We start from the raw sequence: 17,931 nt of genomic DNA on the forward strand, positions 1-17,931 counted from the left end.
GAGTTTTAGTGTTGTACTCTATTTTTTAAAAAGTTAATTGTGGATGTCAAAGTGAAGGGATTGTGAGTTTTAAATTTTTCTTAGTTTTAGGATTTTACATTGCTCTACTGTTGTATCTGTTGTTAATACCACAATAGTGCTGTGTAACAAACCACCTCAAAACTTAGGGCCTTAAAAATAATAATCATTCACCATCACTCCTGCACCTGCAGGTCACTTGACTTGGCTGATCTGACTTGGCTATGGTACCTCTGCTCCACATTTTCCCTGTCCTCCTTGGACCAGTGGGTTAGCTGAAGGTGTTCTTGTATCTGGAGGAACAGGAGGGCAGCTGGCCTGTTAAGGCCTGGACTTGGTATTACCACACTGTCATCTCTGTCCATGTGCCAGTGGTTGAAGCAAGTCACATAACTGAGCCCCTGATCAGGAGGAGGAAAACTGCATTCCAGTCTCAGTGAGGCCATGGCAAGAGTGTGGGTGCAGGAGGGGTGAAGAAGGGCTCTTTTAGTCTGCCACAACATAAAGGATGTATGTTAATTTTACACTCAGAAAGAGGATTTGCTGTTGTTAAAAAATCATTCACATGTAATATTTTTAAAAACTCAAGTCTGTATAATAATTGATATTGAGATAGTTTTACAGTAATTCCACATATATGGGAAAATATAAGCATAAACCTTTACCTCCTGTGTAGATGAAATAGGTTCAAGAAAGTATCTGTTCTCATGAAGTACTGAATCTTCAGAGAGCATTTCATAAATCATTGAGTTTGAGAGGGTTGTTTTTCAAGCAAAATATACAAAAACAGGAATGCTAATCAGTACTTTACCCTTGAAATGGATATAAACATGAATGTGAAAAGTTTTAGCTCAGTCCTCTCAGTTATTTGTTCTTTAAAAATACAATCCTTTGATGCATTTGTGTACTCTTCCCTAGTTAAGGGTATTCAGTTTGCAAAAGGGTCTTCCCCTCAGGAAACGTGAGCATTTTTGTTTTTCTGTGTCCCTCATTTAGACAGGAAAAATGTACACCTACTCTTTGGTAGCTCTTCAAAAAAACAAAGGTAACAATTCTTTGAGGTTGACCGTTGTGTAAAGTTTTTCTCTGGTATCATATCAGTTTGGGAAGCTTTTAGATTATGTTAATTTTTAATTTGCATATTTATCTGTTGATCTAAGATGTTTGATGTTAAGTCGAAAGATTGGAAAGTGGGTTTTTTAGATATTGTTTTAGTAATATTAAGTCATTCAACAAATGTATATTCTGCGCATGATAATTTACATCAGGGGTTAGCAAAGTACTGCCCGTAGCCAAATCTGGCCTTTGGCCTGTTTTTGTACAGCCCTGTAAGCTAAGAATGGTTTTTACATCTTTAAAGAGTTAATGAAAGCTGACTCACTTTGTTGTACAGCAGAAACTGGCACAACAGTGTAAAGCAATTATACTCCAATGAAGAGCTTAAAAAAAAAAAGTTAATGAAAAAGGAAAGAACAAAGAAGAATATGTGACAGAGGCCAGATGTGACCCACAAGCCCAAAATATTTACTATCTGGCCCTTAACAGAAAAAGTTTGCTGACCCCTGATTTCCATGATAATATTAAGTTTTAAAACAGTTTGTAGCTTTATTTTTTTATACTTGCATAAAAAAAAGGAAATCAAAAACAAAAAAAACAACAACAAAAAAAGTAAATCAAATAAATACCTGCTGCTTTGGTTGCCAAGAAGGCTACAGAAATTCGTAAACCCTGGTGGTCGCCCTATTTCCTCTTCATTGGGTTTGGATTTTTTTTCAGTGAATCGCCTGCCTGGCTAGTACTGACTTTGATCCGTTAGTCAGGTTATCATATAATGAAATTTGTCTGACCTCAGAATTACAAAGCTATGGCGAATGAGTAAGTGTAGCTATTACAGGATTTTTATCCTCTTTGGTTATGTATTTCTTTCATAAGTTATTCAAGAAGCCTTAGAGTATTAGGAAAATGGATATAATTGTAAAATCAGTGACAAAATGCCAGAGAAACACGGATGCCAAGTGTCTTGTTTAAAATCGCTTACCATTACTGGGCTGGACTCAGGTTGCTGCTGGCTTGGTTTCTGCTGTTACCCTGTGTGGCACATGTTTGTATGTGTTGTTATATTATTGTTAGTGTAGCTTCAGGATAAATTCCCAAAGTGTTATTGCTGAGTCAGAGGGTTAATGTACATGTAGTTTTGTTAGATGTTACCAAATTCCCCGCCATGTTTCATCCTACCTGCAGTGTGTAAGAGAAGCACCATTTTCAGTTATTCACGTCACCTCAATTAAAACGTAACAAGATGTGTGTGTATATCTAGATGTATTGATATATATGTATTTTTGTGGACAAGACATAGAAAAGGCAATTGACTATCTGTTTATGTTTCTTGCTTTTAACCTTTTTTTTTTCTTATTCCCTGTATATAACACAGTTTAACATTATTAAAAATCCCAGAAGTGAGACCTAATATGAAGGGAACTTATTCCTTGCATCTTTCGAGTTACAATAATTCATCCGATGCGTTGTGAGCCCCAGTTTGTCCTCTAATTTAATTCCAATAAGTAATTTTAACCAGTGAATTCACACTATTTTAAGATAGTCAACTAGTCCAGCTGTTGTTTCAGGGAAATCTTGCTGGCCTGAACAATTTCCTTCTGGTTGCTTTTCATAGACTATAAATGACAGTGAACAGTTTTATCACAGCAGCTGCAGTTTGAAAGCTACAGTAAACGTCCAGTTTCAGAATTTTTTCTTTTATCTGCCGAAATCAAAGAGAACCTTCTGTGGTTTTGAATATGCATTTACTTCTGATTGTTAGGGATTCTTATGGTGACATTAAGAAGGCTGGTGATCTGGGTGGAGAAGTAACAGCCTGTTATTATTCATGAGCTTTCCTTCTGTGTCTCCAGTGCTTACCTGGACTTTTGTCTTTCTCAACAGCAACAATGGTATGGTTGGTGAATATGGCAGAAGGAGACCCAGAAGCCCAGAGGAAGGTATCCAAAAACTCCAATTATAATGCACAAAGTAGGTGGCTTTCATTTGATAATTTCCTGGTTTTCAGGGTCATTGTCATCTTATGAGTTATGAAGCAGTGATTTTAACCTCTTTCTTTGGTCATGGGCTCTTCTGAGAATCTCCTGGAAGCTGTGGTAATACCCAACAAACACACATAAACATTTGAGTTCACATGCTCCAAACCCAACAATCAGCCAGCGCCCCCTAGGTTAAGAATTTCTTCCATTAAACACCATTAATACCAGTATGGAAATGTTTGAGTTGAGGCTGTGATTTTAGAAAGGTACAATAATGTCTTTTACATGTCTCTCTTCAGACATGTATAAATGAGAACCTGTTGTCTGACAAGGCCAGAGTAACTTAAATATAATTTGATTTGAGGTGTGATAATGTTTATGCTAAGAAGATAAAATATTCCAGGTGGACATGACTTTCTGGAGGAGGAGGAGAATGATGACCTAGGATGGGAAATTGAAAGGCCCGCTTGTGGATACGACAGAAGATGTTAAGGCAAACACAAGTTAGGAGGAGCTGTAATTAGAAGGAGTTGGGGAATAACAGCACGATATCAATAGTCAAAAAGAAAGGAAGCTTTTTTCTTTTTTTAAGAAAAGCAAAGGACTAACCTTGTGAGGAAGCTGACAAACAGAGGCAGAGTAAAGGTTGGTCAGAGAAGAAAAAAAGACCTTAATTGAGTTGCTGTTTGTCAGAAAAGGTAGAGTTTAGGTTTTATAGAGCCAAGAAAACTGCTGACATTTAGCATTTGGGTAACTGAAGAGGACGCTTTCAACTGGAAATTCGTATTTGGGACGCAGAGATATTAGGCCCATCCTGCAGTGAGTGAGGCAGCAGAATGGGGTGGCGTTAGACCAGCAGTAGACCTAGTAGAGAAGTGGGAGGCAGAGGAAACAGTTGCTGCAGGTCTGGTTATTGTGTTAACCCTGTTGAGCTAAAGAAAATTGAAAGATTAGTTGTCTATGAGTATATGTGTGTTTGTATGTAAGTATGAGTGTGTTTTTGCTACATTAAGATTTTATTCTTTTGCAAATGTTGATTGAGCACCTAACCATGTGCCTGGTGGTTTGTTAGGCACTGGGGATGTAGCACTGAATGAGGGGTCCCGTTCCTGTGGAGCTCATAGCCTATTCGGGGAGACACACGTTCCACACATAATTCATTCAGTTTGTGATAAGCACTGCAGAGGAGGTTGCTATGAAAGTTTATAGTGGAGGAATTTCATTTATTCTGGAAAGTCAGGAAGACTTCCCCAAGGAAGTGATAACAGGAGATGGCCAGCTGAAGAGGGCAAGAAGAACTTTCCAGAAGAGGAAGCACCATGGGCAAGGGCCTTGACGTGAGGAGGAGCTGGAGGAGCTGCAGAGCTCCTCAGCGGGAGTGGGTTGGGTTCTTCATTGTATGGGCTCCCCTCACATTGCAGCATGTTTAGCATTCCTGGCCCCTCACCCGCTAAATGCCAAGGGTGACTTCAGGGTTGCAGTAACCAAAACCTCCCCCATCCTAGTTATTTCCAAACACCCATGGAAGGGAGGTGCTACCCCCAGGTGAAAACCATTGTGTTACAGGAACTCGAAGTTAGTTCAGAACACAGGGGTGTAAGCTTCCAAGAGGGATGGCTGTAAAGGGAAACATAATGGAGCTCAGAGGTTGCCTGAGTGAGCACTTAAGATAAAAACGTCGGAACTTCCCTGGTGGCGCGGTGGTTAAGAATCCGCCTGCCAGTGCAGGGGACACGGGTTCAATCCCTGCTCCAGGAAGATCCCACATGCTGGGGAGCAGCTACGCCCGTGCGCCACAGCTCCTGAGCCTGCAGGCTGCAGCTACTGAAGTTCATGGACCTAGAGCCCATGCTCAGCAACGAGAGAAGCCACTGCACTGAGAAGCCTGAGCACCACAACACAGGGTAGCCCCCGCTCTCCGCAACTAGAGAAAGTCTGTGCACAGCAATGAAGACCCAAGGCAGCCCCCCAAAAAAATTTAATTATGGAGGTATATACCAAAGTAGACGGCTGAGAGGGCTGACGGTAGGATGAGGATCAGGAGTGAGGAGGGATAGGGCAGAGCAGGAACTGCTGTTTTTATTTCTAAATCTTATATTTTTATGATTTTATAAACTAGCTCAGGGAAGAATCAGGTTTGTGGAGACCTGATTAAGAAAAAAATGCAAATTCAAAATATGAAATTGCTAGAGCCCCTCTCAGAAAAAAAGTCCACACAAGTGAGAGGCCTGAAGTGTGCAAGCTTCATTTATTCATGGTAGATGAATAAATATGAATATGTATTACTTTTATAAAAAAATAAATGAGAAAAAAGTATTATCAACTTCACTTATGTATTTTAATTATTTTTGATGTCTAGGAGGTTCTCGAGACAATCATGTTATACTCAAATTTTCAGTCAGACCAAGTCATTATAAGAACATGACTAGCCCATAAAAAAGTCACTCCCTCCTTTCCCATCCTCCCACCCCCCACTAGTGGTTTACTTTTATAATTTAGTCACTAAAGCCAATGGTGAATGACATCAGTTAGGGCCCTCAGCTGCAAAGATCAGAAGAAATGTTCTTTCCCGTGACCAGAAGTCCTGAGGTGTAGGCATTTGTACAGCTGGCTAATTTTAATTGTATTTAATTTAATTTGCGTGACTGGCTAATTGACTTGATAATTATCAGGGGCCCCAGTTCTTTCCTGTCTTCCCTGTCTTCCTGCTCTGCCATCCTTAGATATGACTTGGTCCTCAGCCCAGCCCACTGCTTCTCATGGTCACAGGATGACAGCTGAAGTGCCAGGCATTATATGCAGATAAGACAACACCCAGAGGAAGAAAGGGGCTGTTGGTGTCTTCCTTAAGTCTCTCTCAAAGAGTGAGAAAAAATTTCCCCAAATTTCCAGCAGACTTTGTCTCACCACACATTGGCTGGTACCAATCCCACAGCTTTAGAGTTTCCATTGGGAAGAGGAACGGTGGAATGACCACACTTAACTTGGACTGAACAGGATTTACCACCAGAGTCATGAGTGAGAGGTGGAAACCCAAATAAATCAGGACTCTGCTCTCAGAAAATAAGGGGAGAAATAGCTTATTGGGGAAGCAACCAACAGGCCCTGAAATAACCCATGATTTGTGTTTTAAGAGCCAGCTATCCCCCTAGTTACAATGACAGGTAATTACTGTTTCCATGTAATTTTCTTAAAGGTATTAAGATTTTTCTAAATATTACAGCTGTGATTTTCACTTTTTCTTGAAGGCACAGAAAGTGAGTCACAAGACCCTGTGACAGAGAGTGATGATGGCGGCTTCAGCGAAGAGTGGGAAGCCCAGAGGGACAGTCGCCTGGGGCCTCATCACTCTACAGCTGAGTCGCGCTCTGCTGTGCAGGATCTCTCCAGCAGCATCCTGGCCAGTGAGGACCCAGAGGAAAGTATGTGCCTTTCTCTGCCTTGGAAAGTTACGGGTTCCTTTAGGTGCCGCAGTATCAAACTCTCCCAAAATAAAATGAATCAGTGTTACAGTCTAATTCTAAATAGCAGTGCAGCTTTTAGTAGGAAATAATAGTTGGTGCTTTTCTCATAGTTAAATTTGTTAATTGACCAAGTTCTGCCCCTCAGATTTTTGAAATTATCCCTTTACAGCCTGATCTTTGCCACTGATTTTATAAGGTAAAAAAAAAATTTTCAATATTATTCCTGTAAGACTTCATGCACAGAAATTGCATTAATATATTTCACTCTCGCTGCACAGAGACCTGTGGGTTTAAGTGTTTTGCCCTTTTATGTTGTTGCTGTGCTTTGTTGGCAAGCACGGTATTTTATTAATTTTAAAGAAAGTCAGAGGGATTTAGGTTCTGTGCAGAAATGTAATAGCTTGTTCAGTGTCTAAGGTATGTTGTCACTCAGATTCAGGTCAGCACCTGGGGCTTCTTAGGATATTAGCCAGTAGAGTCCCCGGGTTGGGGCTCAGTCATCTCTTCACTTAGTCTTAGTCACAGAGGTGATTTACTGAATAAGAAGAGATTAGCACATTTCCCAACTAAGTTACCCTCAATTTTTTTCATTTTCACAAAAGTGAAACTCTTGATTAAAACATAGCGAAGCAATTATATTCCAATAAAGAGCTTAAAAAAAAACATAGCGAAAAGAGTAAGTGGTTTCAAAGAAAGATACCTAGATTTCTTAGCTTCTCTAATCACTATTAACTGTAACCTTGACATTATCCTTCAGCTTGAGCAGAACACTTCCTACAGCTCACCCTTTGTCTTTTACCTTGGTCGCAACCTGAGCAGATCCACGACTTTGGTGCTGGGCGAGTTTTCCAGATTTTAGAGCCAGCTGCAGCCTGCAACTTTCACACTCCTGAGAAACCAGAGGCAATTGCCTCTTCTTATGGCCAGGCTTAAGCTTGCCTTTGCTGGCATTTTCTCTGCCAGCAGAGTTACCACTGTAATTAGATTGCCTCTTCTGTTCCTCTTTTCTCAAAGATGTGTAGAGCCAAAAAGAAGCAGAAATACAGCTGTTAAGCACAGCAGCAGTGTGATTCTTTCACGACTGCTTTTTCTCCTTGAAGATTCTCTCTCCTGATCATCTCTTCATCTCTAACTTTTTTTTTTTTTTTTTAAGGAAAACCCAAGTATTCCCCCTTCCAACTTGATTAATATTTTCTTTATTTGGGAACAGTATAAACTGATAATTGACATTCTTTCTTTATCTTAGCATCCAGCACACACGTAACCATCTCTGATTGCATTAGTGTGTTGAACCAGACTTGTGGTTACTTACAGAGAAGTCTCAGTTTACTATAGAATTTGATATGTAAAGGCACATGTGTCTTCCAGAACAACCTTTTAAAAATCAAAATTTAATCAGAAAGCTGAATACAAGAGTTTTTAATTAGAAATGTAAAACATGTTTATTCAGTGTGCAGTTGGTCTTCTAATGAATTTCAGAATGTTCTTCCTTCAAACATCATGCCAATAACAGGCCTCAGTGTACTATTGATAGATTTAAAGTTTATTAGAGTAGTGAAATTAACCTGTTGTTTCCAGGAGTAGAAATTTGACTCATAGAGGTTTTCTGTAACCTCAAGGGAAGAGTGGGAGCTTGATTTTGATATTGTCTTCAAGTGGAGGAAGAGATTTTAGTAGGAAAAAGGTAAAATAATAAATTTCAGGAAGTTTTTTATGTATTTCTGTTTATTAAAAAGATAATAGGAAGTATTCATTATTTTATTATATTACAGTTACATTTAAGCTAGGCATATATTCTGCTAGAGGTCCTCTAGTGAAATCTTACAATTAAAGTAAATATTCACCATTATTTATTGTTTTTACCATGTGTTGTGTTTGTAGACCTGCATATGCCCCTTTTAATATTAAAGGAACTCCATAATCACGTAAAATTATTTCTCAGAGTTAGCAAAAACAAAACAATAGGAGACCTAGATAGCGGTAAAATAACTGGCATCGAGTCTCAGTATTAGCACTTGGCAGTGGAATACTGTTAATTCTTTACTTAAGCAGTTTCCATTGCTGTGATTTTAGTTGTTTGGCCATGGTGTATCTTTATTGAATAAATCATAGAAGAAAACATATTCCTGAGCAACACAATTTTTCTTAGGTTTTATATACTGGGTCAGTCAGTCTCTTCTGGTTGTGGAATAAAACTCGTTGCATCAGTAAGTGCCTAAAGAAAAAATCGATAGTTACTTCTTCATTTCCTGACTCTCTTTTTATTTTGCTAATAAAATATATCCATATTTTTCTCTCCATTAAAAGGAATTCTATGAAATGTAACTATAGCATTTGCCACAGTATTGTTATTATTTAAACAAACATAAGCCTTTAAATGAAAAAATGCGAGGGTATCATTTTAAGCTTGATTCAGTACATTATTTTTGTTTATCTTCTGATACCTCTATTGAGACATAATTCACATATTATACAGTTCACTCATTTAAAGTGGTGGCATTGATATGTTCACAGAATTGTTCAACCATCACCACAACTGATTTTGGAACATTTTCAATACCCCATAAAAAAACTCCATCTCCTTAGCATCACCTCTTCAGTTCTTCTTATCCCCCCCCCTTTAAAATGTACAACCTAATGTGTTTTATTATAGTTGTGCGACCATCATCAGCACATGCTAATGTTAGAACACGTTCATCACCTCAGAAAGAAACCCTGTACCCTTTACCCCCATGCCCCCCAAAACCAACTAATAGCCTATCATAATAGATTGGCTTCTTCTGGACATTTCGTATAAACGGAATCATGCAATATATGGTTATTTACTGATTTCTTTCAAGTAGCATAATATTTTCAAGGTTTATCTATGTTGTAGCATATATCAGTACTTCGTTTCTTTTTGTAGCCAAATAATATTCCATTGTACAGGTATGTCACATTTATCGTCCATTCATCAGTTAATGGACATCTAGATTGTTTGCATTTTGAGCTGTCATGCATAGTGTTGCTGTGAGAATTCATGCACACGTCTGTGTGGACATATGTTTTTGATTCTCTTAGGTGTGTACCTACCAGGGGAATTACTGAGTCATATGGTAACTCTATGTTTAACCTTTGGAGGAACTACTGGACTGTTTTCCAAAGTGTCCGCACCATTTTACACTCCCACCAGCAGTGTATGAGTGTTCCGCTTTTTCCACATCCTCAGCAACACTTGTTATTATCTGTCTTTTTGATTATAATCATTCTAGTGGGTATAAAGTGGTGTGTCATCATGGTTTTGATTTGCATTTTTTCTGATGGCTGATAATGTTGAGTATATTTTTGTGTGCTTATTGGCTGTTTGTATATTTTTTTCGGAGAACTGTCTATTCAGATCCATTGCCCATTTGCGGGGGTCCTTTTTTATTATTGAGTATTCTCTAGATGCAAGTCTCTCATCAGAGAAAAGCAGAATTTTTCTTCTGCATTATTTTTTTTAATTCATTTCGATAGCTTTTTTTTTTTCAGAAGAACTTAGTTTCTTTCAGTTTCTTATAGCACTTACTATTTGAAGTGAAAAGTCTTTCAAGGCTATCATTTGTTTAGCCTCTGTGTGTGCCAAGAACTTTTCCTGTATTATTTTTAACTCCGATGCCAACCTTATGAAATAGCTCTGTAATCCCCATCTTGTAGCTGAAGAATTTGAGGATTAAAGAAGTTAGTCAACTTGCCCAGCATCACACAAGTACCTAAATAGTAGAGTTGGACTCTTCTGCACACCTGAAACTGCTGAAAGTATTCAGCAGCCTGGGAAGGTTAGCAAGTTAAAGGATAACTGACCATGTGGTTCATAGCATTGGATTTCATGGGTTGTGTGTTTATTATTTCCAGTAAGGAAGGCTTCGCTCTGGCTTCCATGATTTAGAACGAACACTGGTTTCTCAGTAAGATCTTATTAACCAGCACTCTGCTCCTTTCTCCCTCCCATCTGGAGCAGACCCTGCTTCTCAGGGCCCTCAACCCCTGTCTTCCAGAAGTGGTTTCTCTGGCTCAGGCAACAAAACTTTAAGACCAGGATCAAACTTCAGTTGGGAGTAGTTACTTAACAACCAGAAGGTTAAAGCCAGTCGTAAAGCTTAGTGGGTTACTGTTGGGCCCCAAGTCAAAGCATATTTTTGAATCCATAGTTTTGTTTATCATTTTGAAAAGAATTTGAAAAGTTAAAAATAATGATTGACAATGGAAAACCTAGGGCCTTTGCATTTCTGTATAAGTTTTAGGATCAGCCTGTCAATTTCTACAGGCTGATCCTAAAATTTATTTGGAAATGTAAAGAACTGAGACTACCTAAAACAATTTTGAAACAGAAGAAAAAAAGTTAGTGGACTTAAACTATCTGATTTCAGAACTTACTCTAAAGCCATAGTAATCAAGACAGGCACAGGGACAGGCATATAAATCAGTGGAACAGAACTGAAAGTCCAGAAGTAAACCCTTATATTTATGATCAATGATTTTTTACAAAGGCGCTGAAATAATTCACTGGAAAAAGGATATAATTTTTTCAGCAAATGGTGCTGAGGCAATTGGATATTCACATGCAAAAGAATGAATGGCAGTCCCTGCCTCACCCTATCCATCATGCACACAATCAAAAGTTAACCCAAAACTGGTCATAAACTGAAATGTAAGTGGTAAAACTATAAAACTTCTAGAAGAATACGCAGGAGAAAAACTTTGTAACTTTGGGTCGGGCAAAGAGTTCCCTAATACAACACTGATACATAGAAGAAAAAATTGATAGATTGGACTTTTCAAAATTAAAAACTCTCACACTTCAAAGGATACCAATAAGAGAGAGGTATTTAGGGAATTCCCTGGCTGTTCACTGGTTAGAACTCTGCGTTTTCACTGCAGAGGGTGCCGGTTCGATCCCTGTTCACATGGTGCCACATGGTGTGGCCAAAAAAAAAAAGGAGGGAGAAAAGGTATTTATATACCTGTGTTCAAAGCACTGCTCACAGTAGCCATGAGATGGAAGCAACCCAAGTCTCCATTGACAGATCAATGGATAAGCAAAATATATATACATACAATGGGGTAGTATTCAGCTTTAAAAAGAAAGGAAAATCTGGCACATGCTGCAGTGTAGTGAGCCAGGACATATGCTAAATGAAATAAGCTGGTCACAGTAAGACAGGTGCTGTATGATTCCACTTAAATGAAGTACCTAGAGTAGTCAGACCCAGAGATGGAGAGTGTAATAGTGGTTTCCAAGGGCTGGAGGGAGAGAGGAAGGAGGAGTTACTGTTTATTGGGTACAGAGTTTCAGTTTTGCAAGGTCAGAAGAGTTCTGTGGATGGGTGATGGTGATAGTAGCACAACATTGAAGGTACTTAATGCCATTGAACTGTGTTTACTACAATTAAAAAAAAATTAAAAGATACCATTAAGAAAAGGAAAAGGAGCCACAGACTGAGAGAAAATATTTGCAAATCATTGCAAATCCTCTTAAAGAATTTGTAATTAGAATATACAGAGAATGCTTACAACTCAGTAATAGGAAAATAACCTAATTAAAAAATAGGGTAACACTTTGGATAGACATTTCCCCAAAGGAGATATATAATGGCTAATAAGCACATGAAAAGGTACTCAACATCATGAATCAGAATGGCTATAATCAAAAAGACAGCAATACCAAGTGCTGGTGAGGACTGAAGAAACTGGAACCCTCGTGCACTGCTAGTGGGAATTTACTGGTACAGCTAGCATGGAAAACAATTCGGCAGTTTCTCAAAAGGCTAAAATAAACTTACCATATATCCCAACAGTTCCACTCCTAGGAATCTACCCAATGGAAATGAAAGCAGTCTGCCCACTGATGTTCATAGCAGCAGTATTCCTAATAGCCAAAAACTGAAAACAATCTAAAAGTCCATCAACTGGTAAATGGATAAACAAAATATAGTATGTCCGTACAATGAAAAAGTATTCATCAGTGAAAAGGAACAAACTACAGACACATGCAATATCATGGATAAACCTCAAGAATATTGTGTTAAGGGACTTCCTAGGTGGCGCAGTGGTTAAGAATCCGCCTGCCCATGCAGGGGGACACGGGTTCAATCCCTGCTCCAGGAAGATCCCACATGCCGCGGAGTAACTAAGCCCGTGTGCCACAACTATTGAGCCTGTGCCTTAGAGCCCGTGCTCCACAACAAGAGAAGCCACGGCAATGAGGAGCCCGCGCACCACAATGAAGAGTAGCCCCCACTCACCGCTACTAAAGAAAGCCCGTGCACAGCGAAAAAAAAAAGACCCAACACGGCCAAATAAATAAATGCAAAAATATATATATTGTTAATACAGATGTCCAACAGGCACATGAAAAGTTGTTCAACATGACTAATTATTAGAGAAATGCAAATCAAAACTACACTGAGGTATCACCTCACACCAGTCAGAATGACCATCATCAAAAATTCTACAAATAAATGGTGGAGAGGATGTGGAGAAAAGGGAACCCTCCTACACTGTTGGTGGGAATGTAAATTGGTGCAGCCACTATGGAGAACAGTATGGAGGTTCCTTAAAAAACCTGCAACCCTACTCCTGGGCATATATCTGGAAAAGACAAAAACTCTAATTCAAAAAGATACATGCACCCCAATGTTCATAGCAGCACTATTTACAATAGCCAAGACATGGAAGCAACCTAAATGTCCATTGACAGGTGAATGGATAAAGAAGATATGGGACTTCCTAGGTGGCGCAGTGGGTAAGAATCCACATGCCAATGCAGGGGACACGGGTTCGAGCCCTGCCCCAGGAAGATACCACATGCCACGGAGCAACTAAGCCCGTGCGCCACAACTATTGAGCCTGTGCTCCAGAGCCCGTGAGCCACAACTATTGAGCCCATGTGCCACAACTACTGAAGCCCATGTGCCTAGAGCCCATGCTCTGCAACAAGAAAGGCCACCACAATGAGAAGCCTATGCACCACAACGAAGAGTAGCCCCCACTTGCCGCAACTAGAGAAAGACTGTGTGCAGCAACAAAGACCCAACACAGCCAATTAAATAAATTAATTAATTTTTTAAAAAAAGGATATGGTACATGTATACAATGGAATACTACTAAGCCATAAAAAAGAAGGAAGTAATGCCATTTGCAGCAACATGGATGGACCTAGAGATTATCATACTAAGTGAAGTAAGACAGAGAAAGACAAATATATATATCACTTATATGTGGAATCTTAAAAAAGTGATATAAATGTAGTTATTTATAAAACAAAAATAGACTCATATACATAGAAAATAAACTTCAAACTTACAGTGTTACCAAAGGGGAAAGTGTAGGGCGAGGGGGATAATTTAGGAGTTTGGGATTAACAGATATATAGTACTATATATAAAATAAACAACAGGGAACTATATTCAATATCTTGTAATAACCTATAATGGAAACAAATCTTTGTACTTTGTTGTACACATGAAACTAACACAACACTGTATGTCAACTATACTTCAATTTTTAAAAATTATGTTCAATGAAAGAAACCAGTCACAAGTATGGGAGGGGGCAGGGGGTGAAGGGGAAACTGAGACGAAGCGAGAGAGTAACACAGACATATATATACTACCAACTGTAAAATAGTCAGTGGGAAGTTGTTGTATAACAAAGGGAGTCCAACTCGAGGATGGAAGATGCCTTTGAGGACTGGGGCGGGGAGGGTGGGGGGGGCTTGGGGGGGGGGGCGTCAAGGAAGGGAGGGAAGATGGGGATATGTGTATAAAAACGGATGATTGAACCTGGTGTACCCCCCCCAAAAAATAAATTAAAAAAAAAAAAAAAAAAAAAAAAAAAAAAATGAAACCAGTCACAAAAGACTCCATATTGTATGAGCCCATTTCTATGCAATGTCTAGAAAAGGCAGGTTTATAGAGTTAGAAAGCAGATCAATGGTTGCTAAAGGCCTGGGATGGGAGTGGAGATTAGCTGTACGTGAACATAAGATATTTTATTGGGGTGATGGAAATATGGTGAATTGTGATGGTTGCAAAACTCTACATTTTTTACAGTCATTGAATTGTACATTTTACAGTGGGTGCATTTTATGAAATAAATTATACCTCAGTAAAGCTGTTTTAAAAAAAAAAAGGAGATGATAACCTATCTCATAGGGGTTCTTGTGAGGATTTACTAGAACAAGTACAGGTATAAACTAGGCACTCGATAGATGACAGTTATTATTTATTGTTACTATTTTTGATGTACAACAGAGTCAGCCACATAACATCTGAACCTCCTGTTATAGAAAACCAAAAAAGAAAGGGAAAATGTAGCTAAAGCTTCATTTTGTATGATATCATTTCCTGACTTATTCAGCATAGGCTGGGGTGGGGGCAGCGACAGTTTTAACTTGTGAAATCATAACAAAGAGTGACAAAGTTTGTTTTTTTTTTAAGAGTGACAAACATATTTATAATCTTTCCTTTTTAGGGGGAGTAAAACTTGGATTAGGAGATTTCATTTTCTACAGTGTTCTGGTTGGTAAAGCTTCCGCCACAGCCAGTGGAGACTGGAACACAACCATAGCCTGTTTTGTAGCCATATTAATTGTAAGTATACACTGATTAAAAACATGTCAGAACTCCTCATCTCAAAATTTTGAAGAAAAGGCAATCCTTTTAACCCCAGCTAGGCTGAGTGTTCCAGTCACCTGGGGAGCTTTTTAAAAAACACAAATAATTGGACCTCACCTGAGTAATTCTCTACCTGGCCACACATTAAAATCACCTGGGAGCTTTTAAAACTGTGCATCTCTGCCCTGAGATATTATCAATACTTGATTTGTTTTAATTGTGTGTATTTTTTTAAGTTCCCCAGGAAATTCTAGTAAGTACTTCTGAGTAGGAACCACTGCTTCAAGCCTAGCAGCATAGATAATGTAAAGAATTAGATCAGTCTTAAAGGGGTAAGCAGATCCTCACTTAGTCTGCATGTGATGGTGCTTTTGTGTTTAAGGCCACGACCTGCAGCCTACAGTGTCCTTTGGGCAGCAAGTGTGAGACAAGAAAAGCTAACACAGTGCATGATCCCACATAGATTTTGCTTATAGTGCCACGATGTGAGCCTGAAGCTTTCAAAACTATGATTTAAGTCAATAACTTGTATTATTGCTATCTTTGCTAAAGATGTGATATCTTTGATATATGTGAATGAAGTTGGATGAGAGGTTAGATGAGAGCCTTTACTTATGCATTTATTTTATGATTACACTTGTGATTTATCTTGATCATATGGCCAGTTAGAATTTTCATTTATTTTGTTTCTCTTTTGAGGTTAGTTTTCTGGATGTGTTGAATCTTTTAAGAAGAAAATTACTTATTTTACATAAACCCGAAGTGCAGCTCAGCTTTCAGACTTTATAGTTAATGTCTCAGTAGCTGTGGTAGAAAATGGGCTTTATTATATAGCTGCTATGTGTTTACAAGAAAACAGAGTATACACTTTATAAACAAACTTTTATTGGTTTATTCCATGAACCCCTCTTTGCCCCCAGACAGCATAAAGAATGTTCTTCACCTCTGAGATTTTTTAGCTAGCCAAACTAAACCTACAGTAGCCAACTCAGTACTTCAGATGTAAATTTCAGTATTGTTTGTTTTCAGAAATAATTTTACTTATTTTCAGATTCTATTCCCTACCTAGAATTAGGGGATGAAATATCAACAGTGTATGGATAATGATCTTTGTTGCAATGGAAAATAAATGTTGTTTTTAGATTTAATGAAAAAATTTTGTTCTGAAAGTTAACCTCAAAGGATCGTATTCAATTAACTAATTAAAACCGGGACTTGGGATTGAGTTGATTTACACACAATCCTTGTGTAGTTATGTCTGCGTTGTGTCTTTTCCCTCCTTCTCCACAGGGCCTGTGCCTTACATTATTGCTCCTCGCCATTTTCAAGAAAGCGTTGCCAGCTCTTCCAATCTCTATCACTTTTGGGCTTGTTTTCTACTTCGCCACAGATTATCTTGTGCAACCCTTCATGGACCAGTTAGCATTCCATCAGTTTTATATCTAGCATATTTGCAGTTAGAAACTCATGGATTTTTCTCCTTTGACTATAATAAAATCTGGGGAGGACAAAGGTGATTTTCCTGTGTCCATATCTAACAAAGTCAAGATTCCCAGCTGGACTTTTTGCAGCTTCCTTCCACGTCTTCCTGACCACCTGCACTATTGGGCATTGGAAGGAGGTGCCTACAGAAAATGGTTTTGAACGTGTCATTGTGGTGGACTGAGTCCCTCAGTGCAGAAACTACCAGATTTGAGGGACGAGGACAAAACAAAGTGATGGGCCAGAAAGTTGCTGTGCTCCCACCAGCAGGTTGAGCTTTGGTTACAGGTGGATTTTACCAACGCTGCAGACTCTCAGGACTACCATTACCAAGAGGTTAAATGAAATGGTTTAAACCAAACAGGACTCTTCATCTTAAACTACATGTTGAAAGTCAACCTAATAAATCTGTATTGAATTCTGCACCTTTTCGGGAGATGCTGTAAGGAGAGCAGGCACCAGCAGCAAAATGAAAAGCTGGAAAGGGGCTCAAGCTTTCAGACTTTTTGCTGCAGACTTACCAGTTTTAAATAAGACTTTTTCACCTGGGTCAAGTCAGAGGTGTAGGCCGATTTTGACACTTCCTGTTCTCAAGCACTGAAGCTCATTACCATTTGTGGCTGCCATATCTTCCCAAGGCCAGTCTGAACTTATTTGAGGTTGCTTTATCTTAAAAGTCTAAACCTCAGGTTCCAAACTCAGTCATTCATTTCTGGAAATAATGAAACTATAACTCAACGATTCCCTATCACCCTTCAGTAAATTCTGGATTTTCCACCAAATTCCTAATTTTTAGGCATACTTGTAGGTTCACTTGTCCCCAGATGCCTCCCTCCTTTCCTCTCTCTCCCTGTACTCCCCTCACAAGCACTTCTATACAGCGGATAAGACAGCTCTGTTGTGGTAGCAGGCGATCTGGTTGTTCTAGGATTTTGCTCTTTGTGTGGTGCAAAGATTGTGTCATGAATCAGTGCTCTCAGCCTTGCTGTCGTAATTTCTTCAATAGCAAATACAATGTGTGCCCAAAGATGGTAGAATTAAAGAAGAGTGAAATGGCTGGTGAAGCGCTTTCTGTCCTGGTTTTTCTTTTTAACTGCAACCTGTTGTCTCTTAACAGTAGGTCAGAGTTTGGACCAATGGCCAAAAGCTGGTGGTTTATAGTTTACGAGTCAGTTGTATCAGTGCAAAGCTTGGAGAAAGCCGTTACTTCGCTTGGTGAGCTGTGGGAGAACCGAGTGTCAGGAGGAGAACCACCTGCAGAGAGAAGAGAGGAGGCGCCTCCGACAGCCGATGGGA

At 39.0% G+C, this 17,931-nt stretch overlaps 1 protein-coding gene across 3 annotated transcripts in view; it reads left to right on the forward strand.

Annotated features, from left to right (window-relative positions):
* Positions 1 to 17,699, forward strand: part of PSEN1 (presenilin 1) — a 76,302-nt gene extending 58,603 nt beyond the window's left edge. For all 3 annotated transcript variants that reach the window (XM_057733746.1, XM_057733747.1, XM_057733748.1), the window contains 4 exons: positions 2,959 to 3,045; positions 6,302 to 6,475; positions 15,011 to 15,129; positions 16,444 to 17,699. In XM_057733746.1, the coding sequence (XP_057589729.1) occupies positions 2,959 to 3,045; positions 6,302 to 6,475; positions 15,011 to 15,129; positions 16,444 to 16,599 (536 nt within the window). In that variant the 3' untranslated portion in view covers positions 16,600 to 17,699. The remainder of the gene's footprint in view (positions 1 to 2,958; positions 3,046 to 6,301; positions 6,476 to 15,010; positions 15,130 to 16,443) is intronic.
* The last annotated feature ends 232 nt before the right edge of the window (positions 17,700 to 17,931 follow it).

Source organism: Hippopotamus amphibius, chromosome 4, assembly GCF_030028045.1.
Source record: "Hippopotamus amphibius kiboko isolate mHipAmp2 chromosome 4, mHipAmp2.hap2, whole genome shotgun sequence".
Taxonomy (NCBI): domain Eukaryota; kingdom Metazoa; phylum Chordata; class Mammalia; order Artiodactyla; family Hippopotamidae; genus Hippopotamus; species Hippopotamus amphibius.